The 26,169-nt window shown below is 51.7% G+C and overlaps 1 protein-coding gene across 2 annotated transcripts; it reads right to left on the reverse strand.

The window, feature by feature from the left end:
• PMP22 (peripheral myelin protein 22) lies at positions 1-25,953 on the reverse strand. Of its 2 annotated transcripts, none has more exons than XM_065896942.1 (5): positions 25,818-25,953; positions 24,174-24,285; positions 22,836-22,935; positions 9,233-9,373; positions 1-1,299 (listed from the first exon to the last, which is right to left on the reverse strand). In XM_065896942.1, the coding sequence occupies exons 2-5, from the start codon at positions 24,249-24,251 to the stop codon at positions 1,136-1,138; spliced, it is 483 nt and encodes a 160-aa protein (XP_065753014.1). In that variant the 5' UTR covers positions 24,252-24,285; positions 25,818-25,953; the 3' UTR covers positions 1-1,135. The 2 variants fall into 2 exon arrangements, with proteins under 2 accessions (XP_065753014.1, XP_065753015.1); XM_065896943.1 differs by having other exon boundaries at positions 24,174-24,281; positions 25,818-25,950.
• Between the last annotated feature and the right edge of the window lie 216 nt (positions 25,954-26,169).

The following is a 26,169-nucleotide window of genomic DNA, read 5'->3' on the forward strand; positions in this document are numbered from 1 at the left end:
TGAGTTACTCTGATGTTTATTTTAATGCATCTTAGTCCACACAGTTGGTATAAAATCAGAAAAAGCTAAGCAAAAAATATAAAAAAAAAAAAAGGTCTGGAGTCTTAGCATCAGAAGGGCACCGTATATACATCTACAGTTGGTGGCCAGTACGAGTCATTGCCAGACAGTCCTTGGAGTCAGAGGACAGTCTAGACCATGCTGCATCCCAGGAACCACTGTCCCGGGGGGTCTAGAAGCTTGTCCTGATGCTCCGACCATAAGGAAAACGTGGGAGTGATAAAGGCGGTGGTTTGTTATTTATTATAGTAATAACAGCAGCCTAGCTAGGTACAAATGTGGTTATAAACCATTTATCTTACACAGAATTATTCAGGTCTCCATTCGACTTCATGCTGTAAAATCGTTAATTGAATTTCCAGTGAGGCGTTTAGATATTAGTGATCACAAGGAATGGTAAATACATAGCACCACTTCGTAGGTTTGTTGTCACCAATTTCTCACCTAGATGCGTGACCGGGATACCCCCCTTCAAGGGCAAGTATTCCAAAGCCACAAGCCGTGATTCTCCGAGGGCTCCAGTTTGGGGGTTCTGTCCGAGTGCAGGTAAGGCTGCACACAGAGGCGTGGGCAGTGCGTGTCTGTGTGTGACGCACTGGGTCACCCACAGTAAAAGGGCTTTGGGCCATTTGGGGTTTCTATCCACACTTTGGTTTTCTAAATGAGGTGGAGTGGGAGGGAGGTATCTTCTTTCAGACGAAAGGGAAGGGGCAAGATGTACTTATTTTATTTCTGGGCAAAACAAACAAAAACAAACAAACAAAAAAACTGAGTTTGATTATATGGTTAGGATGTCAAGTTCCTTAGCTACTTTAAGGTTCAACCCAAGGCTGATGGTCAACACATAAAGCAAACAATACTATGTACATATATGTAAAAAGTGTTATAAATAGGTTTTATAAACCGTCGATATTATATACATCTTCAATCAACACTAACCACCCCCCGCACCTGCTTTCTGTTTGGTTTGGTTTGAGTTTGGGTTTTTTGGCTAGCTCCTTTTTTTTCCTGGCTTCTGGTTTACTTCCTCCCTCCCTGCGTGCGCTCAGACCCTCGGACGTCCTGTCCCGGTGCCTCATTCACGTTTCCGCAAGATCACATAGATGACGCCGCTGAGGAGGGCCAGTGGGAAGGCCACCCAAGCCAGGATGTAGGCAAAGCCGTAGGAGTTCTCCGAGTTGAGATGCCATTCCGGGTGCCTGACCGTGTAGATGGATGCCGCGCTCATCACACACAGACCTGGGAAGGAGAGGGACCAGCTGGGGGCAGGAGGGGTCATGGAGCGGGGACCCTGCACCACCCCCGAACCAGACTCCATGGGACCCGGAGCACCTGCCTCACCCACCCTGCTCTCCTCCCAGACTCGACCCCACCTCACACAAACACACACACACACACACCAGGGCACACTTCTCTCTTTCTTAGGGAGAAGGATATGGGCTGCAGGAAGAGAGGGCACATCCATCTCAGGCAGGAATCTGCCACCAGATCCAGAACTGACAGGAGGGGCTCAAAGGTACAGGAACCCAGGAAACGATCTGCTCTCTGTGTCCAATCTATGTGACCCAGACCATGGCTTCCAAGGTCTCCCCTCCTCCTTCCTCCTCATTTCCTTTAACCGTCACCCATTGCCAGTTGACACGAGGGGCCCAGCGAGAATTCGGGTGGCAAGAGAAGCCCACCTATATCTTTGCAAGGATGGCTGGGTGTGGGAGCCCCTGGAAGTCTGTAAACCACTCCACAGATGGGTGGTGGCATTCTCTGAAATCAGGGGAAGTGACACCTCACCGTTATCTGAGTGGCACTCACGCCGAGCACGGGTGCGGAACTCCATGCTGACCTCCTTAGCAGGATCGCTACATCAGAGACCAAGCAAACAACGCCCATGGGCACCACTAGGCAGACAGCAGAACACGGGGAGAGGAAAGGGGGGAAGACACAGGGAGCAAGGACGCTGCAGAGAGGGGAGGCGGTCACGGGCAAGCTGTGTGGTGCCTGGTCCCTTTCAACTGTTCTTGTTCCCCCAAGGTTGGTCTAAAGCCCAAACAAAGGGGAAAGGGTATCAGATCCGCAGGCAGGTCAGGCAACCCCTTCCTTGTCTACCACAGAGCCTTGGTGGAGGGACAAGAAAATCCTTCACCTGAGCCCCACAAAGCAGGCAAGTTCAAGCGTGACGGTCCATGCCCACGGTGACGGTCAGCATCCCTGCAGGGAGGAGTCCAGTGACGTGAGCACCCCAGCCCAGAGTGGCACAAAGCCTGCTCTGTCCACTCCTGAACACAGGGGCTTTGACAGGCTCTGACTGACTCTATTATAAGTCCAGAACGCATGTGGGATGCCTGTGGGTCCAGAGCCCCCCAAGGCCCGGACCACCTACATCTAACCTCACTGCTATTTGGGTTATTTAACTGGACACTGCGACTCTGTTTGAACAGAGTGCAGAAGTGGGACTGTGTAACATTCACTGCCCCGATAAGACTGTCCTTCTGCAAGTCAGAGAGAGAAAACACCCACTCCATTGGCCCCCGTCGAGAGAGCCACACAACAGTCTTGGGACCACAGGGGCATCAGCTCCAGGACCTGCCACCTACAGATAGCCCGGGGGACGGGAAGACATCTGTTTCCGCGGGGAAGTCATAGCTGGCCACTGGTCACGGGAGGGAAACTGCGGTTTCGATCTGCTGGACCTCGAGGCCTATAGCTCACCTCTCCAAAGTGCTAATTCTTGCCTGTCTCTTAGGCTATATCTGACCTACCTAATGATGGCAGAGCCTCAAAGGCGAGGCAAGAGCGAGGGAGAGAGTGAGATGTAAGCAGAGCATCTGAAGGGCAAGACAGTGCCCATCGTCTTCCAAATGGGGCGTGTGTCTGGCCAGCAACAGCATGAGAAATGCAGTGATAGCTGTGTGGACCGGCTGTGTCCAGATTTCCCCAGCAAGGAGAAAATAGCAAAGAAAAAACACTTTGTCTATGACCTGGAGGGAGCGAGAGAGACAGGACACACGAGTGCAGTGACTAACTCAGTGGCTTAATTATATGACATTCGCCCTGGGAGAATCTCAGAAGTAAAGGAATTTATGCTTCTTTTCAAGCCATACGCTTGTACACTTGCAAAGTCAACAAGAGGATACACACTTTATAATTATTGCTGTCGGGAGACTGATGCTTTAGGGAGTATATCATTACAAGGCTGTCTGTATGCAAAGCAACAGACGTGCCCCGGAATACAGAGCAGGTAGTGCCATACAAGAGTCCCGAAAAGTCAAACACTTCTCCCAATAAAGGGACTGTGATTCGCATTCTTGGCCACCAGTAGGTGGAGATGCGTTTTTGAAGGCCTCCGTGGAGAAGGTAAGTGAGGCCACCAACTACACACAGGTGTGCTGCCCTCCCCAGAGATGAGCAGGGAGGGGCCTGCGTCTGGGAGCAAAGGTCAGCTGTACGTGGAAAGGCACTGACCCTGTCCAGACAACACAGAAATGCTGGCCACTCAAGACTTCCCAAGAGTTCCCCCCTGCCTCAGCATGGCTGGGTCTGCATCACTAGAAATGCTCCCCGAAGACCAGGCCTCGAGCTCCCTTTAATGGTGACAGCAACCACAGGTGAACAGTCAGAGCCTGGCATCTTTAGAAGGGAGCCACCAAGAGACCAAAGGCAGAGGAAGGAAGGGAGGGGGTTCTCTAGGCTTCCTCATCTCCATTCTGTTTGGTTCAGTCAACATGGAATGAGCACCGGGCATGTGCAGGTACCATTCTGGATGCTGAGTGCACCGAGATCCACAAGACGTGGTCCCCACCATCAAGGTGAGTGTCATCCAGAAACAGACACGTCAGTAGAGACTTCCAGTAGGGTAGAATGTGATTCCAAGGAAAGAAGAGAGAAACACACCGGATGCCCTGAGAGCACAGATCAATCAGGGGCCTGGGGAAATCCTGAAAGGGGACATGGGGCTTGACCGGGGTCTAAAGGATGTGGAAGAGGTGGCCAGATGCTGAAAGGTGTGAAGGAAATCCCAGATAGAAGGGAGACCACGAGCACGGCAAGGAGGACGGAGGGCCCCGTGGACACCACCAGCGGGTCCCACTCAGAGTCTCTGTGATGGAGGCTGGAAGAGAGGGCCACCAGGGCACTTGACGAGGTCGTGGAGGGAAGCACAGCTTTTGTGGAGGAGAAACAGGATCAGAGGTGTGTCCAGAAAGACCGCCCCAGATTTAGAGGTGGGGACAAGATCGGGGGCAGGAAGGTTCATGAGTTGGCTTTTGCCCAGCAATGGTGCTTGCAAGTAAAAGAAAAGAAATGAGCACAATATCTAGGTGTGATGCCACACAACGGAGGAGCCGGTGGTGGACTGGGGTGGGGGTGGGCGGCTCTGGCATGACTGCCTGGTGGGTTAACTTAGGGAACTTGGGGAAATGGTCTTGCAAGCTGAGGAAGTACAGTTTCAAGGAGAGAGATGGCAACAGTATCGAAAGCAGGGGAGGGAGTCAGCAAATGGCCATCAGTGTACGTCCGTGACCTCTGCCAACGCAGCTCAGTTAGAGCCTGGAGCGAAGCCAGGAGCCTGGGTGGGGTTGGCTAGGGAGTGAGCATTGGGGGAGACCACCGAGATGGGCAGTGGTAGTGCCTCCCTGGAGCTCGTTCCATGAGTGATGCCCCTGTTTCTCCCCACCTCACCCTTCAGGCCACAAGGTAGAGAAGGAAGAGGCTGGAAGGTCCATTACCCGGAAAGCACTGGGCTCTCTGTCCACCCACACCGAGCCTCCTCTGTGCCGCCAGCCCCCTTTCCATTCTCAGCCTCCGTGTGGTTCCTGCAGCCTTACAAATCGCCCACAGCATTGCTAGATGCCCATCTGGGCCCAGCCAGGGCAACATCTGGGATGATTCGCCCAGAACCGGTGTTTCTTAACGTGGTCTCCGACTTAAGCTGTCTTGGAACCACTCAGAACAGGGAGGGCACTGGGCTTTTATTCCTCCCCCAGATTTTCATTCTAAGTGCTCTCTACCCACCTCAATGTGTATGAAAGAAAAGGAACAAAACAAACAGAAAAAGTAAAAGTCACTTTTAAAAGGAGTTTCCTACCATCCTTGCTGTTCCTCGTAATCACAATAAACACAAATCACAGAAACTACACAGGTGGCCTGAGTTTAATTGTGCCAAGGGAACACATGACCCAGTCACCCAACAAGTGGGACATGCAGGGCGTCCTAGGAGGTATGCGTGGAGCTTGCCGCTGGGTGCGACTCGTGAAATAAATCAAAACATCGTCTGTATCTCCGTGAATTTCCTGATGCTTTCTCATCCTGTGCCACTCAACCCAACAGAGCCGGGGCCAGGGTAAGCACTGTCTGGGAACAGATGGCTGCAGGCCCTGAAGATAAGAAGGACTCCAAAATCCAGACACAGGATCAGGACGGTCCTTCTCTAAGAAGAGGGTTTAGAAGAATTGATGGCTCGTGGATAGGATGAGCTCTGTAAATCATCCTAGAAGAACTTACAGTGGGATTAGGGCAGGTTAATGGCTGCAACAGTGGTGCCCAACTCTGGATGGACATCAGAGTCACCAGGGAGCAGCCCTGCCCAAGAACTCTTTTTTTTTTTTTTCGGTGTGCGGGCCTCTCACTGTTGTGGCCTCTCCCGTTGTGGAGCACAGGCTCCGGATGCACAGGCTCCGCGGCCATGGCTCACGGGCCCAGCAGCTCCGCGGCATGTGGGATCTTCCCGGACTGGGGCACGAACCCATATCCCCTGCATCAGCAGGCGGACTCTCAACCACTGCGCCACCAGGGAAGCCCCCAAGAACTCTTAAATGAGACTCTCTGGGGATGAAGCCTGAGCACCAGCATTTTTTAAAAGCACCCCCTTTCTCACAAAAGGTGATTCTGGTCTGCAGCTGAGATTGAGGAGCACCCAACTAGATGACGGAGCCTCTCAAAACGTCTTCAAGAAGCAGCCAACCTGGGCTTCCCCTGTGGCGCAGTGGTTGAGAGTCCGCCTGCCGATGCAGGGGACGCGGGTTCGTGCCCCGGTCCGGGAAGATCCCACATGCCGCGGAGCGGCTGGGCCTGTGAGCCACAACTACTGAGCCTGCGCGTCCGGAGCCTGTGTTCCGCAACGGGAGAGGCCGCAGCAGTGAGAGGCCCACGTACCGCAAAAAAAAAAAAAAAAAAAGAAGCAGCCAACCTAAGAAGTATGTAATCAAGGGAAGACAGTTCTTAAAGGTGAGACTCGCAGCTTATTATAAGTGGAGAAGAGATGATGCAGTGAGACAGGCAGCCCCACAAGCACAGGCAAGTCAGTCATCTAGAGCCAGGCAGAGATGGCTCCCAAGTCTGCAATCAGCCAAAGAGCCCCACACGCCTTTCACCTGCCCTTACTGCATGCTCACGCGTGTGTTTAAAAAGTCCACAGCTGGGCCCTCCAGAAGGAAGCTACGCAGAGACGATCCGGCCCTGACAGCCCCTGGGACACTCAGTATAGTTTGGAGGCTTCCACACAACAGGCTTCAGTGTCTGAAGAAGCATCTGCCCTGCGTGGATCCCAGCTACGGTGGCCACAACCCACTTGTAGATTGCACATCCCATGATGGAAGGGCTCCTCCCTTCCTTCCTTCCTTCCTTTCTTCTTTCCTCCCTCCCTCCCTTCCTCCTTTCTACTCTCCTTTTTGTTTTCTGATTGTTTTTGCTTTTCTGATTTGTTCCTTGATATTAAGGGGTAATGTCTCATCCCCAACAACCCTTCCCGAACTGTCTCTCTAGTTACTGAATCCTTCGTAGGCCGTGAGATAGGGAACACACATGAGCAGGGTTGTCACACACCGAAGTCTGGAAATCTCTAAGGGAAGTCCCCACTCTCTTAAATCCCAAGTTTAGTGGGAAGACCCTACAGCAAGTTCAAACACAACATTCTAGAGAGCTGAGGTTTCTTGAAGACTAGCTCTCTCAGGTCCTTTTGACCGGACGGAACAAGCACAGAACATTCTTAGGACGTACAAAGTACCACCGCTACTCTGGATCAACCTCCAGACAACTTCCTATTCACAGATGGACCGCTAAACTGACAAACCGATAACCGAAAACTAGGTCTCGTGAGAGATAAGAAGCTAGATTTGAAGGGGAAAACGCAAGAACAAACCATGTGCTTCTATATTCGGAGGTTTTCATGGCAGAGTTCTAGAAGGCTTGGGCTGAGTTTGGAGAAGAATCCAAACAGTGAAACGAGGAGGAATGAGTACACAAACTTTGGAAGATTAGCAAAATCTCAGTACCTAAGAGTGTTTGGGTTGAAGAAGTACTTATCTCTGGACTTTGGTTTTTGACCGAAAATGACCTTGCTAAAGAGACAATGTTAGAGAATTTTAAGCTAAAATATCTCAGTTGGAAAAATGAAGATGAGGCACTCCCTGCCCTGAGACGTCCCTTCAAAAGTAAGTTCGCTCTGTCCAATGTTTCCAGTCTGACTGGTCCTGATGGTGTAGACTCATTCATCACAGATGTTTCGGAACTTGAGAATCATACATGGGGTAGATTTGAACTCATCTTCCACGGTCAATCAGGTTCAATGAAAGCTCATATCAAAAGCAGAGTTTCTGCCTTGGATGTTGCGTTCCTTGAAAACTCGGGTGGATTCTGAATCTCTAAATATATTCAGTCCACGTGGGATGGGAAGAAATGGGGGCACCCAGTGTCCTTGCATGAGCCGCGTGTTCATTTAGCCTCTCCCAGTCTCAGTTTCTTTATCAGTAAAATAACGAGTGCATATAGATCCAATATAAGTATTTTATATCACTTTTTCTTGAGGATATAATCGTTGATACCATGGACAGGATCACCATTGATATCAAACTGCAAACAGGGAGCCTAAAAGGAAATCCCAGAAGATATTCTAGTTTTCCGTGCTACTTCTGGAAATGGGGTGAATAATGATCATGGCTCCATGGTACCCAGAAATGATATCTCACTGAAGAATTAGTCATTTAGCAAAGCTGGCAACACTCCCAGAAGCTTGGCTGATATAATAAAACCTTGATAAAATCAAGTAGCAAAGCACTGTTTGGTTTTGAAATTCCAAACTGTGCACATTGACATGTTGTATTTAGGAACTGGATGAGAACTGGTTCTCTAGTTTACTTACTTTTTCCAGTAAAGCATAAGTCTCTGGCTTCTGGAAAAGGGTCATCAACAGTCAATGTCAGGTTGTGTCTTGCCATACAAACCTATGTAAGCCATGAGCTCTGCCTGCCCATCCATCCACCCGTCTATCCATCCATCCACCCAGGACTTGTGCGCTGTTTTCAACCCTCCAATGACTGCTCATGAGTCATGGTGGTGATTCAGCAGCTAAACAAGAGATGCTACACCCTGCCCACTCAGGGGCCAGAACTGAGAACATTTCACAGTCACCAGACGTACTCTGGCACATACAGATTTTATGAGTTATTAGCCTGGACTGTAGAATCCACCACATCTGCTTCCTATGTCTCTCCAGTGCTCTGCTGACTCAGTCAACTGGCCATCAGTGGACAGAAGGATAAAAGGAAACAAAGTGAGACAATGGCCAGAATCCAGAGACAAGAGCTGGAAGGCGTCACGTCTAGGACTCTGCACACGGTGCGTGTCGATAACCTGGAACCGATGGTGTGTTACACATGCCGAAAGGAAGACACCGGTAAGTCGGAGGCTGGTGGACTCCAGGGGCCAGAGTAAAGGAGAGTAAGAATTTGTCAGGTGGCTCCATCACTGCTTAGAGGTAGGCGACAGGTACCTGAGAGCAACCTCGGCAGCAGGTCGGGGCCATTTCCATGCTGAAGCAGGGATGGTCCCGGGGCATAATGTGAGCTACAGAAATCCACCCCCAAGACTGTCCTGTGCTCTACCGACATCCTCAGCATTTACCTCTGATGATATGTCCAAACTGTAGCTCCGCCCCAGGTTAGGGACCCTCCTTCCAGAACCCCTAGCCCTGTTTCCTATGCACCCCGTTCCATGGAGAAGTGGAGAGTTCCCAGGTTCACACACACACACACACACACACACACACACACACCTGTGCTGTATGAAATCCATCCACGGGGAGGACTCCTGCACGCCAGTCATTCTGGAGCCGCGCCCTTCTGACCGTGCTGCAGTCTGGGGGTGCCCAGCCCCCTCATGGACTCAGTCATCTCCGACTTACCAGCAAGGATCTGGAAGACTCCGGTGATGTAAAACCGGCCCCCCTTGGTGAGGGTGAAGAGCTGGCAGAAGAACAGGAACAGGGACAGAACGCTGAAGATGATGGACAGGATCATGGTGGCCTGGACAGACTGCAGCCATTCTGAGGGAGGAGACACTGGGTTAGGAAAAGCCCGGGCGCGGGGGCGCGGGGAGGCGGGGCTCTGCCGCGGGGGGCGGGGCCCGGGGCACCAGGACGGCTGAAAGCCACTCCCCACCCCACCCCCACCCCCCGTCCCCCGCCCTGGGCAGCAGCCGCATCCCTCCTGTGAACAGAAGTCGGACTATTCACCTTCCCACTCTTAAAAGTCATTCTTTATTTCCTGCTTTCTTTTGGAGGGAAAAAAAAAAGGTATTAAAACGTGTTTAATTGTAGACGTTTTAAGAAAAGTCTCTAAGACACTACCTAGTCCTACCGCAAGGAGTTAAACTCCAGTTAAAATACATTGAATTCCCTTCCAGTCTTTTAGCCAAATGTGTTACTTACACAGATGTGCGTGTGTTCAAGGGGCTCTGAGCCCCGCCCTCTGCCTCCTCCCTCCCCGCCCTCGGGGGTTCGAAGGGCTTCCTGGAGCCCCTGGATTCTGAGAATAGTTCCAAACCACTGTTCAAAATATTAGCATCCCCCAAGGAGACAGAGAGACCGTGGGGATGGCTGGGAAGACGAAAGTGCTATTGGAGCCAAGACTAATTCTGTAGAAAGTCGCAAGAAAATGCTGATGGGAAGAGCATGCTTTATTTAGCCATGAACGCCTCTGCTCTCCCTCAGCCACGCTGATCTCCGAGCAGCGGGTGCCCAGTCCGACCACCAGATAGCACCACGGATGACCCTTCCTCATCTTTGCTGAACCCCCAGCCTTCGATCAAATCTCCAGGCACCCAACTGAAATTCAGGCAAGGAAGGGAACTCTGTAGTTCACCATCTACTGCAAATGAAGGTCATTTCAGGAAGGAACGGACAAGAGGCAACAACCTGGGCTCAACACCAGAGAGGGGAACTTGCAGTGTGCCCCCAGGAGACCTCCAGGGGCCCTGCCAACCTGTCGCCTGCACCCTTCCTTCCAAGCACCTGAGAATCGCTGGGGTGGGCGCTGCTCTCAACAAGAAAGATCAATTAGAGAAGACCCAGGTTTGATCCTCTCCACTCAGTAATGGATTAATGGGCCTTGGCTTAGAAAAACACCAGTGCTTAACACGGTAGAAAAAGCTGTGAAATCTCGATGGTTTATCATCAATAACTCGCGAAGATGTTCCTTTTTTTTTTTTTTTTCTTTTTGGCCACACCACGCAGCATGCGGGACCTTAGCTCCCCATTCAGGGATGGAACCCAGGCCCCTGCAGTGGAAGCAAAGAGTCTTAACCACTGGACTGCCAGGGAAGTCCAATAACTCACAGAGGTGAACCTGGTTTGAGCTGCGAGTGGCTCAAGGCAGAATTTTAAGGGTACTGGTTAGGGTAACTGTGACTCGAGTTTCACAGACACAGACATTTTTCCAGACTGAGACCAGAAGCATTTTAGAGTTGGAAGAAGCCTGAGGGATCAACTAACCCACGCCTTTCTACTGACCGAGATTTCCAGAGATGTCTGGATGAGCCCCACTGGCACAGCCAAAGCTGGGAGGCCCCTGATTCTAGTCTAGTGTTCTTTCCACCGTGACGGACTATACGCTTCTTTTATCTTTGCAATTTCTTTGACAATTAAGGTTCGAAAAGGATGTCTAATGCGTTGTGAGCCATCCCAGCCTCATTTTTATATCTCCAATTGAACCACTATGCCCAGCGTAGCACTTCTTCTGGAGGGGTGGTCTGCAACAAAGCCAATGCTGCCATAATATCATTTTTTTGTAATAAAGCAATTATCCAGCACTTTGGTAGGTGAAGCTGGAAACAAAGAAATCTGAGCCCCAAATCTAGAATCAAAACAGTGATTCTATTTTGCTGTGGAGTGGCCTTCAAGGCACACCCTCAGAAGGGGCACAGCTGGTGCAGGCGACATCCTAGATTTCCTTCTCTGATTCTGAGATCTTTTCCTAAAGTCTTTACCTATCATCAACACCAGGAACTTCCGCCAGACCTCATATTTAGAGAAAACTCAAAATCATACATGTTAAGTCTACATCAATAGGAGAAGTCCCTTAGATTTAATAACGTAATGAAATTCTTCTCGAAACTCTTTCACCAGGAACTTGAATTTTCGTGCCAAGCTCATTACAATTGAGTTAGCTTTCCGTAAGCTGTTCCTCAAATCAGATCCCAATCAGGAAGTCAAGGAAGTTTTTATTCAATGGGTCTTGGCTGAACAGCTACTGTTTTGAGCCAAGCTCTCTGGTTTGTTCTGGGGATACAGAGTTGAAGAAGCAAGTTTTCAACCTTAAGCAAAATAAGTAACACACATACAAGACGAGAGCAAGTCCAACTACATCAATCACAGCATGTGTGAATGGGTTCAGGTCACTCATTATAAGATGTGGAACTCCATCTTGAATTACGTCATTTGTATCTGTAGCCTGATACAAGAGATATACCTAAGACCAACAACAGTTGAAAATCAAAAGATTTTGAAAAGAGACACCAGGCAAATATTAACAAAAACGTACGGTAATAATAGCATCAGGCGGACGGGATTCAAATTGAAAAAGAGGAAAATGGCCAGTGAGGAAAGATCCAGTTTACCATGAAGAAATAAAAGTCATAAATTTCTATGCATATAATAGCATGGCCTGGAAAAAAAATAAAGCAAAAAATAACTGAAATGTGAGAAGAAATTGATAAAGCTAACAATCATAGTGGAAGATTTAAGCATAGCTCTCTCAGAATAGATAAATCAAGTAGATCAAAATACGGTAAGATATAGATTATTTGTATTACACCGTTAACCAATTCAGTTTAATAGCTATGTAGATCATGTATGTCCCTTTAACAAAGACTACAAATTATTTTCAAACACACATGGGACAGTCTTGCAAACGGCAGCAGGCAACAACCAAAAAATCTCAATAAATCTCAGAAAAAAAGCAGACATGATGTAAACACAACTAAAGGCAAACAGAAAGTAGAAATTCAAAACAAACCAGCCAACATAAATTGGGACATTTTAAAATAGTATCCCAGATAATCCCTTGGATAAAGAAATCAAGATGAGAAGTAAAGATTTCTTCAGCAAGGAATGATATTGACAGTACGTGTGTTAAACCCACAGGCTGTGGTCCCAGCCGTGCTCAGGCCACGCCCTCCATCAGAACAGTCCTGGGTACCCCCGGCTTAACTGGCTACTTGCATATTTTTGCCCCCGAATCCCTCTCCTGTAACAAGTGGGATTAACTATCTCAGAGGATTGTGGTAACGATCAAATAAAAGTGTTGATATAAAAGCTCTGTACAATACAAATAACCCCATGAAAAGGCTGAACTGAGGGGCAGGGTAAATGAGCACCTACAGACTGTTCCAGGGTGGTACCTGGGGCATCTCCATCTGGGCCGCACCAAGTACATGGATAACGGGGACAACCGTGTCCACATAAGCCATATTATTATAAGGTGCCAACAGGAACACCAGAAAGTATTTTGATACAACTCTGCTATCATTTCATACGGGATCTTCAGCACAGAGGTTGGCAAATTATCTGTGACGAGTCAGATTGTAAATAGTTTAGGCTTCGCGGGCCATGTGGTCTCCATGGCAACTACTCAAGTTTGCCACCTTAGCAGAAAATCAGCCTTAGTCGATATGTAAATGAATGGGTGTGGCCTGTTCACCTAATAAAATCTTATTTACAGAATCAGGCCGTGGACCCGACTGGACCTGCAGGCTATCGTTTGCCAGCCTCTGCTACAGACAAGCACATCCGACGTACAGAAAACGATTGTTAAGAGTGGAGAGACCTGGACGGAAGGGAAAGCCCTGTCCACCGCAGTCCTGTTTCATACAGATCAACCTTAATGTGAGACCACCGTGCCAAGTGGTGAGTCCGAACTTCTACCCAAGCCCCAAGGCAGTGATACTCTTTTCTCCCAAACCACAAGTTCAGGGTCCTTAGCAGAGCCCACGATCAGTGCCCGAGAACTATTCGTGGAATCCCCGGGGGCAGCGTTGTAACCTCCAACGTTGGTGCCAAGCACGGGAATTAAAAGCCTTTCGCAGACCTGCTGTTCTGCTCTCTGACGTGGGCCAGGCCGTGGCTGCCAGCACACCCACTCCCCCCGCAGAAGGGAAAGCTGGAGATGCCCAAGGACCAAAGGTCAGATTCCTGCCCCAGCGGCAGCGAAGCAATGAAGGAAATATATCTGCCCCCTCAGCTGTATTCTTAGCCCAGGGCCAACGATCTGGTGAGCTAAGAGCTCAAAAGTGATGCAGCCCTCTTCAGCGCACCAGCCCCTCTGCGTTCCGGTGCATCTTTCACTCCCAGCCTGGAGCCACGCCCCTGGCAGCCCCTCCCCACCTCGCATTCCACTCAGGCAGTTCATAAAAGCTCTCTGACTCCATAGAGAGAACAGGTTTTCCGGAAAGTGAACGGAAGGACAGTGGCAGTTGAGTCAGAGGATAAACTGGGGGAAGCCAAGCCAGGAGGAAAGAGGCCATGGGGGTGAGTCACCACTGCAGGAGTAAGTGCCACCCATTTGCATAAAGCTGTGCTGCTTCCCAAAGCACGCGACCCACCAGCCCTCGATCCCCACCGATCCCCACCCTCAAACCTCGCTACCCTGCCCACTGCCAGCCCACGAACCACCACTCTCCTTCCTCCTCGAGATGAATGTCATCCCAGAGTCGGCTGACTTGCCCAGCGGCCTGCCTCCTATCCAGGTGGCCTTGGCAGTTAAGCTTCGCTCACCGGTGGGAGCCTATACAGGGCCCCGCGTGGTCCTCGCCGAGGGCTCCAGCTTCTTCCCATCCAGTCCAGCTGGGAGCTTTGAAATCGGGCCCAGGGCTCAGGCTAACTTTGCCCGTGACCCACGTGGGACGCTTGCCAGAGGGGAAAGCTACACAGGGGCTTTCAGCTCCCTCTGGCCAGGAGCTCACGCGGAAGAGGAAGGCCACGGGGGAGGCTCTTTCAACTCACAATCACGAGGGCATTTCAACTCCAGCAGAACCTCTGGCTGATGACTAGTGAATAGAAGTTCAAGGCGCTCTGGCTGTACCTGACACCATCACTCAATTAACTGCCCTCCTAACCAAGAGGCTTCCTGATGGGCACAGGAGCTAGTTTTCCAGAGTCTAATTTATATGTGTGGTTTGCTACCACGAGTCTTATTCTCACTAGTCTTTAGACTTGAACAGGGAATATAATACAGCCATTGAGGTTCTGAGGTTACTGAAAATATTCAGCTATTTCAGGCTTCCTCTATTCCCTGGTTGGAAAACTCTAGTAACAGGAGGGTCAGGTTAGGCTGTGTTTCCCAAACACTTGTTGCTGATTAAACAGAAAAACAGAGGGAGTGGCTTCCATGGTCAAGTATATTAACCTCCCTCCTCGGACACTGCAATGTACAACGACGTACTCAAGGCTCTGAGAAGTCTTACCATTAAAAAAACAGCCTGGGTGACTTTTAAATGGTGTTTTCCAAATTGACTTATTGGAGAACCTTTTTTGTTGGTGTTGTTAAGAACAGGCCACCTGGACATGCGGGTTTTGGCCACAGACAATGACAGTGGAAAGGAGAAAGGCATTTTAACTGCCCGGTCACAAGCTGTGCTGATGGAAATGTACAGGGAAGGAGGGTATGCCTGGGGGGAGGGCGCTCACGATCTTTGGCTTTAAAAGGCATTCTCCATATAAAAATAATCAGAGGTCCCCTCTCCTTTTTAATCCTAAAATATAAAAAGGGAGCCAAGCATCATGGAAATTAAGAGCCCCCAGCCCACCAGTCATAGTAAAGCACCCACTCTTCTCTCCTCCCCATGCCTACTGAAGTTCTACCCGATTTCCCAGGCCCGGCTCGAAGGTTCCCCTCCCCGCACCCGCTGTCACAATCATATCCTGAATAGGAAGAGGCTCCAGGACACATGGGATGCGATGGGTGCCTACTCAAGGTCCCACCTCCACGCTCACCCTATTAGGCCACCGGGCACCTGCCCCAGGTAAGCAGCTCGTAAGAGGCAGACCCAGTGCAGAAAAGCAGGGACTCCAGGTACCCATCCACTGGGGTGCTGAGGAGTTGAAAAGCATGTTTGAAATCTAACAAATTAAAGGATCCTGCTGCCCTTCTTTAGGTTTGGCACCCACAGAACATCGGGAGGAAGGAGGAAGAATGGGACAGCAAAGGGAGAGAGTTCCCCCTTCTCTGCTCATCTACCTGCCAAGCCAAACCACGAGCCATCACCAGCACCAGAAAAGCCACTGCAAGAAGAAGGCATCACAGAGAAAGGAAGACCCTGGGGAGATAAAGCCGCAGCCTCCAAATATTTGAAGTCAGTCTGGGGACACGATGGGCGTTTAAACTCCTTGAGGACAAGCTTGCAACCTATAAAACCCAGGTCCAGACCCCCAGGCATGAATGAAGACATCCAGAAACGACTGGAAATTCAGAGGACAGTCGCGGCCTCAGCTATGTAATTTGTTAATGACAGCATCCCAGGGCATTTCCCCCGCATCACCGGCCCCTCCTCCCCAACCTCTCTGCCAACTCCCTCCTGTACCCATCAGCTGCCGGAGTGTCACAGGACTCACTCTGGACACCTCTGTTCCTCTGCCTCTCCTCTCATCAACTCCCCGGCACCAGGACGTCAAACACCCTCCGTAGACACGGATGACTCCAAATCTGAATTTCCAGCCCAGACCTCTGCCCTGAGGCACAGATTCCCAAATCCAAGTGCTTTGCTGACATTCTACATTCTCAGTGTTAACGGCCAGGATGAACTTTCAAAACACAAGTCAGGTCACGCCACTCTTCTGCTCCAAACCCTTCAGTGTGGCTGGGCTGTCCTTCTCAGCATCATGGCCCGAGCCGTCGGCCCGTCCTCTCCTGCCTGTAGCACACTCAGACACGCCAGCCTGGCACTGGTGAACACACCAAACTCTTCCTGCCTCAGGGTCCTGGCCCTTCCATCACCTTCTGGAATTCTCTTCCTGCAGTTCTTCACACAGCTGGTCTCTCGCATCTTTTAAGCCTCCATCCACGGGACTCTGGCAGGAAGAGGCCTGCCATGACCAGCTGCTTCCTCCCCGGTGGTGACTTGCTATTCCATCGCTCTCTCTGTCTCCTACAGAGCGCTGCCCGCTGCCCACAATGACTCATTCATTGTCTATCCTCCGTCTCCCCTGCGTAACTGTGAGCTCCATCCGCCGGGGCAGGGACTGGTCTTTCTTGTTGAGCTCTGTCTGCCCAGCACCTAGGATGCGCTCCTTATATTTGAAGAATGGATGGATGGACCACGCTGGCAGCTCTGAAAATGAAAGACGTTCTCTTGAAAGGTAGTGAGTTCCCCATCACTGGCAGGATGTGCACATGGTGGGCACATTGCAGACAGCCCGAAGGTAGTGGGATGGGAAGGGGGATGAATCTGATGACCTCCCAGGTCCCCGCCAAGGTCAGAGTCTACGTGTGTGCTGATGACCACATACTCAGAAGCCTTCAAGCCAGACTTCCTCTTCTCAGGCACCAAAGACCAAATCCACACCCTCAGGCCACCACGGCCACTCCCTGCTCCTGAACTACAAGGGATGCTTTCTTGACTCTGATAAAACCCTGGGAATGCAATTTAAATTTTTTTTTTTTTTTTTTTTTTGCAGCACGCAGGCCTCTCACTGTTGTGGCCTCTCCCGTTGCGGAGCACAGGCTCCGGACGCGCAGGCTCAGCGGCCATGGCTCACGGGCCCAGCCGCTCTGCGGCACGCGGGATCTTCCCGGACTGGGGCACGAACCCGCGTCCCCTGCATCGGCAGGCGGACTCCCAACCACTGCGCCACCAGGGAAGCCCAATTTAAATTCTTTAGAAAGCAAAGCCTGAGCTTCAAGGGCCATATGGTACAGACACAGGTCTGAACAAGCGTTCTGAATTAACTCATGGATGCTGGCATCTGATGAGAGACTCCGAGGGTTGAAACAATCATTATGACACCACATCCCACTCCCTGCACCTCCCTCGCCTGCCAGGACCTCCTCATCCCACAAGGGCCTGTAAAATCAAGAGTCATTACTGGGTCAGAGCTTGCGGGTTGGCCCAGGGAGCCACAGAGATTTTAAATTGCAAAACATGAACCCATAAGTGCAGAGGGCCTCCTGTGTTTTCTAAATTCTGACCAAAAGCTGAGCCACAGATGAGGAAATGGTATGATGTCCTTGCAGAAATGACAATGCCACCAAATGGATAAACGAGATAAATCTGGGATCACGGAAGACACAGACCCAGGAGACCACCGAGGGCTCAAGTCGGGGGCTCCTGAGACTGGCAAGACTTATTTTTTTCTAATTTTCAATCCGAAGCATTGGTTTAATGCTGCCCGCAACCTAACGGCCACGAGGTCGCTGCTGCTGGAAATAGATAAGTGCATTTCTACTTTGTAAAATTTCTGATGTACTCTGCCTTATAAACGCACAAGACTGTTACTCCATCTTGGAATAAAACAGCTGAGAAACACATATAAGACAGAGCAGGTCTAAATGAAATCATAAACATTAGAAACCCATCCATCTGCACCAAACTCCTTTCTGGGGTCTAGAAGGCTCTACAGGCTGGCCGGCTGCTCCATCTCCTGTGCTTTCTGTTCCTCAACTCTGCCAGGCTCCTTCCCGCCCCAGAGATCTTGTCCTCGGGAGGTCCCGCTGTCTAGAACCTGCCCCAGATGTCCCTGTGGCTGACTCCTTCCTGGTCATCCTCAAGCGGTCATTTCTCCAAGAGGACACCCTTCCTCACCCAAGTCCCTCATTACACATCACCCTGCTTTATTCTCTTTGTCTTTCCTACCACTGCCCCTGGCTATCCACGTTTATTGACTGTTCCGCCCAGTAAAACGGAAGCTCTTGTCCACTCTTGCAGCCTTGGTGTCTGCGGTGGAATCTTCTACGGGGCAGGTGTTCAGTGAATAGTCCTGCATGAAAGAACAGAGGGAGGGGGGAAAGGAGGGCAGGGGGAGTCCTGAGGTGGGAAGTTCAGGGTCAAGGAGGTGAGAGAAGGCTGAAATTCCAAGATGAAGGGGAGGAGAGATGGGAGGTGAGGCTTAATGGGAAACAGGAACAGATCATTCAGGTATGGACCTTAGCAAAGACGCTCATCGGAAGATGCAGACCAGTAAAGGACCTCTGAGAGGTTTTAAACTGACAGTAATATGATGAGGTTTGTATTTTTAAACATCATCCTTGATTCAATATGCAAAACGAGTTACACGGAAGGAAGAAAGGTCAGGAGTTAGGAGGCGGAAGAACGGCCCTGCAGGCATGGTGACGGGCGTGGAGATGAAGAGCAACCAGCGGGACCTAGGATGCTTCTGAGAAGGGAGAGAAGGAAACACATCCAGGCAGACTCTGAGCATGAAGTTCACCGGATGGTGAAGCGGCATCCACTAAAACACTAGAGACCATCAAAGAGGGAGAGTGGGTGGAGGGGGGCAAAGCCTGGCTGGTTTGGAGATGCCTCTGGACATCCCAGCCAAACTGTCAGGTACGTAGGTGTATATGCTCATCTGGAGGTGAGAAGAGAGGTCTGGACAGGAGGGAAACAAGGATTCAAGAGACATCGTGAAACAGTAAGACTTGTTCATGACTTGGGAGGTGGAAAGAAAGAGAGGCAAGTCGAAGGAATCTCCAGTTTCCAATATGGGTCAGTGTCTTGCTGATGGCGCCCAGGACACAGCAGAGATGGGTTATTTGGAGAATCCTAAAGTAATTGGGCTCTGCTCTGAAACTGCATAGGACACAGCAGAGCTCTCGTTATAGAGTATGATTGGTATGGAGAGGGGTAGTCAAAGCCCTGAAGGGAAGAGTCTCAAGCCAGGCTTACTGGGAGGTGCTCGCTATTAAATTTCTATGAATCGAAAAGCCGTGCTTCCCATGAAGCCAAATGACTCCATTCTCAGCCTCCCTTGTCACTAGGTGTGGTTCTGTGATGAACTTCCAGGAAAAGATAAAAGCAGAAGTGTGTGGTCTATCCGGGGACATTTCATTAAAAGGGAGGGGGACACATTCTTCTCCTCCTCCTTTCTCTACCCTTGCTTGAAGGGTAGAGAAATGGCTGGTGCTCTAGCAGCCTTTTGGTCCATGAGGATGAGGACCAAATCTGAGAGATGGCAAAGAAATAAGCTAGAAAGTGCCTGGGGCTCTGACAATTTCATGGAACAACCGTACCTATCTCAGGCTGCCTACTTCCACACTTTTTTTTTTTTTTTCCCACACTTCTTTTGAAAGAGAGAGAAATAAGCTATCTTATTTAGGCCGCTACCATTTAAAGATGTACTGTTTATGCAGCCAACCTCAATCCCAATCGGAACGCTAGCCAACTGGTCTAATGTGTCCTTCCATTGCCTTCCCCTTGCTTTAGGTCATCATTGCCTCCGTAGGGAATTGCCTCCTCCTTGCCTGCATTTATTTAAATCCTGCCCATCCTTTGGAGGATGGATCAAATCCCCCCTCCCACATGAGACCTGCCTTCCACTTCCTCCCCTGAAGTCTGGTGCTGCCCGCCTGTCCCCACTCTTTGGGTATCTGGCCTGTGCTACCTGCACAGTGATTCATCCCCCTGCACAGAGCTCAGGACTGTCAAGGCCAACGGTGCACATTCTCCAAGTTCTTACATCCCTCAGGCCGAAAGGCATTCAAAACAAAGTCATGATAAATATTCCCCCACTAAGCCTCCTTCACCTCTACCTGCAGACAGGATCAGGATGGGGCCAGAGGGTGTGTAAATACATTTAGAAAATGGAAAAGCAGACAGAGTTGAGGGCATTTAGTGAGGAATCTAAAACTACTCTAATATCAAGAAAGAGTTTGAGGGAAAAAAATCTAATCTCTTTCCTTCCAACCGTATAACATAGACGTTTGACTGCCGTGCAGTTAATGTGGCAACAAGCACCTTCCATATAAGACAAAAAAGTGAATGATGCCCTGCAGAGGTGCCCTGCCCCAGCCCCGCACATGCAAAAACAAGCCCCTTCAGCAAAAATAGCAAGTCTTGTAAACCAACGCGTTTTCACATAACATGCTTGCAACGTATTCTTCACAAATTGGTATCTGTAACGAATTACTTTCAGTTACTAAAATAAAAAGTATGTTTGAAACATTCTAAGAGCAAATACGGACCAAGGTGACTGGTTTACAACTAGCAGGGTCCATCTGTAAAGGCAGTCTAATTTTTTTTAATTCTGCATTTTTTTCACCTCTTGTTTGGCACAGAAATGGTTAAACCCAATCGAAAAGGCAAAGGAGTCCCAGAGGCTTCACCCCCATCAGAGCTGAGGTTGTAACACAAGCTGACCCGTCAGAAGATGAGAACAGAGATAGCGACCACTGGGGAAGCTTAAATGGAAAGTTCTGACTTAGAATCAGCCCAAGTGCAAACAAACCCAGCTTGTCCAGAGTTCCTCAGAACGCCCTTACTGGGAGAGCCGAGAAGGCAGATGCGGAGAAGCACGATCTGGGACCCGCCCCCCAGGGAAGCAACCACGCGGATTTGGATAAAGACCCGCGATGCACACCCCAAAGTCACTGTCAACGAACCCAGGAAGGTGAGCTCGTACACAAAGAGACAGCTGAGCGATAGGAATAACGCTGGTGCCTCTTTGAGAGCTGCTGCGAGGGCGGAACAGCAGCCGCTCCCCATCGCAGAAGCAGGTCCGCAGCAGGCAACCATCACGGTCCAGCAGGTCGGACAATTTAGATCACTGCGCCTCTGCCGACTCATCCCTCTTGAAACCCAGCCGGGTTGGAGTATGCCTGCCAAAACTGCTCCTTCCGGGACTGAGTCGAGAATCCCCTGCCAACCCCACGTGGCCAAATGCCAGCTGGGCAATGTCCAGGTGGACACCTCGGGGGGTCTCAGGGAAAGCCGGCCCTTGTGGGCGGAGTCACCACTCGTGGCCACCAGGTGTCAGTAGCGAGCAGGGAGCCTCCCATCCTGAGCTTCAAGGAACTCCAGCCAAACCCTGCCCCGGAGACCGGATGCTGTGGCTTTGGGGCCAAGCAGTGCTGTGGCCACATGCGCAGACGCTCCCGAGTGTTTCAGTTATTTGATTGCCAACTCACAATGCAACCTCTAGGGTGGTTTGAATTCAATATCCTTCACAGACTCCGAGAAAAGTTTAAGGACTGCTCCCTTCAACGAAGACTGGTGTCTTTTCTTCCCCCAGGAAAGTGGAAACATAAAGCAGGGTCTTCTAGTCCTTGCCTGTCCTCCCCATATAAACTACAGTAGTTCGAGCAGTTTCTCTTTATACTGAGGTTGGAGATATTTCGTTGGTGATGCTTCAGGGGCAGCTTGAGTACTGCTGGGTGCAGAGCCCTGAGGGGAAAAGTCCCGCAAAGAAACTGGACCGTGCACATACAGAACAAAGGGCCACTGCCCTTCCTGCTTTGTTGAGCTGCGTCTGAACTGGTTTCTCTCACTGAGCGTAACATCTTCAACAGAAATACTTGATCTAGGGGCAGCTGCAGTCTCATCAAAACGTGTACTTTGCTGGTCTTTAAACCCAAGATGTCAGGAAAGTTCTGTCACATCTATAGGTACTGCCCTCTCCAGGCTAAGGACATGTCCTTTGGAACATGAGACCATGCAGAGCCTGGCCCACCGTGTCCTCAATGCCAGGCACTGTGGCCCCTGCCAGGGTCCACGCTGCCACCAGACACCCCCCAGTCACCAAAAAGAATGCATCCTGTTTATCTCTGCCTCTCCACATCCAAAGACACCAGGTCCCCGCTGAGCCCTCCTTCCCTCTGGGTGCTGGAAGTAGCTGCTCTGTGCTTCCATGGCCAATTAACCCCTTAACCTGAACCCAAGAAAGCCTGGTTTCCAATATCTCACAGAAAAGATGCTAAGGACAGAGCAGAAATACTCCCGGGCTCAGCTTGGGGTTGTGCAAATAGCGTCAATGCCCCATCTTGCAACGAGGAATCGCTCAACAGCTATGATGCTAAATGGCACCCCTGAGGCCCAAGATGCAGAGAGGAAATCCTATAACTGGAGACCAAAAGCTGGCCCGTCTATCCTCAGGACAGCCCCTCCATCACTGCACCAGGAAGACACAGGACATTCCTGGATATCCTACCACCAAACCAAAGACGCTAATTGGATTGAAACTCCCAGTGGGGTCTGCCTAAGGTTTTGCATCATCATTGCTTATGTGTGTCCACATTTCTTGGTTCACAAGAAGCCTTACACAAGTGATGGGAAGCAGGGGGTGTGGTGTGCTAGGGCTTCTCTGTAGGTAGAGAGAATGCACAAAGACTCCCCAGGATCTCAGTGTAGCCAGTGAAGCGACCGCCCCTCCCCTTTTGTCTTGGGACGTCTTGGCCATGTCCCACCCCACCCTGGCAACAACTCTCTAGCTTGTGTCTTCCAAGAACAAGTGCTTCCAGGTCTGGACAGAGAAACATGCCACGGACAGATCAGGACGAACCTGTGAAGCAAAAAATCATTCTCACCGTTTGCTGATGATGTGAAACAGTGTTGGACGTTGCCCAGTGAAGAGGTGCTACAGTTTTGCCAGAGGTCGGTCGCGTGTCCATTGCCCACCATCCATTGCTGGAGAGAACCAGACGTGGTAAATCAGGGGAGTCCGTGAGGAGTGACGGAAAGGGGGAGGGAGAAGACCAAGGGTAGGCAAAGAGCAACCTCATCAACCTGTCTACGGGGCCTGCCCCTGCCCTGCCCCGGGGCTGCCTAGCCAGAGTCCAGGGTCGTGCTTGAGAAAGGGGAGATGTGGTGGTCTGGCCCAGACAGCCAGAGGGGAGGGCCGGGGCTTTGCTAGTGAAAAGCACTCCGTAAGTGTAAAAGCACCACACACACACATAAGTTGCTCTGTGCCGAGGTGTGTGCCGTAGTAGAAGGAGCCGTGGACTCGATCCAGGACACCTGCATCCAAGCTCCCCCCACCCCCCATCTCCCGGGTATCATTCCCAAAGCCGCAGCCACTCTGAGCCCGTTTCCTTACTTACAATTCCTATCAACCTGACCAGATCGCCATAAGGCACACTTAAGATGCTGGCAGGATGCTGGTAAACGATGGACCAACTCACCAATCCCCAACATAATTATTTCTCAACCTTTGAACCAGGCCAGAACATCACGCCTGGGACTTGCTGTATATACAGAAGTTAAGGCCACGGTCGCATAACTGCCCGAGGCTGGGCTTAGCTTCAAGAAAATAAGTTTAAAAGCTAATGAGCTTCATGTCTGATGGTTTTGCAACACAAGTTATCCCAGTGACCTGTTTGTACTGGAGGAGGCTTTTCTAAGAAGGTGCCATGTCCACAGCGCAAAGCAGACCTGGGGCTGTGAACTCTTAGGGAAAAGCCAATTTGAACTTTCCAATTTCGAGTCCTAAAGGCTGTTTTATGAACTAAACCGCCCATCTGATGGATGCCATCTGGAGAAAAAACAAACCTTCCTAAATACTCCACTTCCTTCCTCAACGACCCTGCATTAAGGAAAATGCTACCCAAGCTTATCAAATGAAGGGCCGGGGCTGGGGGAACCCCTGGATCTGTACCTAAATTCTCTGGCTTAAAGAGAGGCCTGCGTGGCTTCACCTAGTCCCGCGCTCGCTTCCTTCCTCCCGCTGAATCTGCTCTGGTTTTCGCAAAACTACTTTTGAAAAGGCGCGGATTGCCAGAAACTGCAAAGGGCCCTGGGATGTCTGAGATGCTTTGTCTGCAAACTGGAGGGGGCACAGTTGGAACCGCCATCCGGAGGCCGAGCTCGGGGTGAGCCCCGGGCGCCCCTCCCGCCCGCCGCCCGCCCGCTGCCCGCCGGAGACTCACGCTGACGATCGTGGAGACGAACAGCAGCACAAGCACCGCGACGTGGAGGACGATGATACCGAGCAGCAGGAGAAGCATTCTGGCGGCGAGTTCTGCTCAGCGGAGTCTCTGCCTGGCCGGAGAGAGGGCCGAACTGGACGTGAGGCCGAGCGAACCGGCCTGCCCGAGCGAGCGAGGGAGGAAAGGAAGGAGGGAGGAAAGAAGGGAGGAGGGACGCGGAGGGAGGGTCCTGCGCTCGGAAGGCCCGGGCCTGGCGCCGCGCCCGCCCGCCCACCCCGCCCGGCGACCGCCGAGAGAGGGCAGCAGCCGACCGCGGCATCCTCGCCCCACAGTCCGTCGAGCCCGCCTGCGACCGAACATCTGCTTTTGGAACAAAACAAGTGGTACGCACGACGCACGTCGAAATCACCCCGGGAGGCGAGGTTTTTCCAGAGTGCCAAGCAGAGGCCGCAGCGCGCCTCCACCCACCTGGGGGTTCCGGGGGCAGCCCAACGAGGAGAAGGGGGGCGGAGGGCGAGAGGTCGCGTTAGCCCGTGGGGTGGAGCTGTGGGTGAGCGGAAGGGGCCCAGATTTCTGCGAGAGGCCCGGGGACACCAGCGGCGAGCTGGGAGGGAGAGCGCGCGGCGGGAAGCCGGGTTCCCAGACCCCAGGGCGCTCCGCATTCCGCTAGGCTCCCAAGTTTCCACCCAGTTCCTCCCGCGCAGGGGAGCCGTCCCGGCCCCAGCACAGCTTGGCATCGGCACCAGCGGCCCCGGAGAGAAGGCGCAGAGCTGGGTAGAGCGGAGAAGAAAGAACGGCCTGAGAGAACTGCTGGGGCCGGCGCCTCCTGCCCACCGCGCGCGCTTTCCCCGGCAGCCCTGAGGGCCGGGCCGTTGCGCTCCCGGGACAGGGGCCCAGGAGCCTGGATGGAGGGGAGCCAGTGTCCGGTGGGAAGGAGAGGCGGAGGGAATGGGTTGGGTCCCGGGAGAAGCGCAGCCGGACGGAGCCGGCAGGACATCTCTCCGCCACGGCGTGGTCCTAGCCCCACATTTTGCAGACCTTAGGGACAGAGACCCGCCGACCTGTGGGAGGATTTGCACGTCTGCGAAGATGAGCTGCGTTTAGGGGGGCTACTTCGGGACAGAATCTTGGTCCAGAGACATCGTTTCAACAACTCGGTTTTTAAAATACCCAATCGCAAACCTCTCCGTTCCTTCCCTTAAGCAACACGTTCAGTGAAACTCTGGAATGTGCAGGAGGAAATAAGCAGGATTTTCTGATGTCTCCCAGAAGGTTTAAATTAAATCCAGTGACTCCTAATGCCGAGGGCAGGGGGTGGGGGTGGGGGGCACGGGGGTCCTGTACCCCGGAGATGTCCACCGCAGGGACCGCTTTGCCAGTGAGTCCAGCGAGGCGAAAAGTGCTCCGCCCCTGCCCCATACCCGGACACCAGCACGCGCGTCCCCGGCGGTTTATAGACCACCAGGCACCCCGCAATGGGTCCCTACAAGCCCCGTAGGAAGGACGCGAGACAGGCGGTGGTCTACCCGCGATCGGGGACCGCGCCGGCCCGAGGCCCCCTGCTCCGCGCGTTCTGTCACCGTCTACGAAAGATGCCCACGTTCCTCTTCCATCTCCTCCACTTTCCCTGCCAAAAGCACTTACAGCCCAAAGGGATAGCTGTCCCCGATCCTCGGAGATCCTCAGAGTGGCCTCGGGCACAAACCGCGTGCGTCCGCTCGGCGGCTGGCGTCCGGAAAGACAGCTGCTCTGCGGGGCTGCGTGCGCCGAGCTAGGGGCCGGAGGGAGGCTCCCGGCGTTCCCCTTTAACGGGAACAACGCCCTGTCTGCGTCGCTGCAGTAGGGTGTGTCCCCGGGTCAGCGTGTGCAGGGGGGCGGGACCCGGGGAGGGGAGAGGGCAGTGAGGAGGGAGGCAGGGCAGGAGCCAGTTCCTCGGCCTTCACTGCGCCCCAGGAGAAAGTCGATGACTCCAAAACAGCGGTGGCTTGTCCTCGAA

This window comes from Phocoena phocoena, chromosome 19, assembly GCF_963924675.1.
Source record: "Phocoena phocoena chromosome 19, mPhoPho1.1, whole genome shotgun sequence".
In the NCBI taxonomy this organism is placed as follows: domain Eukaryota; kingdom Metazoa; phylum Chordata; class Mammalia; order Artiodactyla; family Phocoenidae; genus Phocoena; species Phocoena phocoena.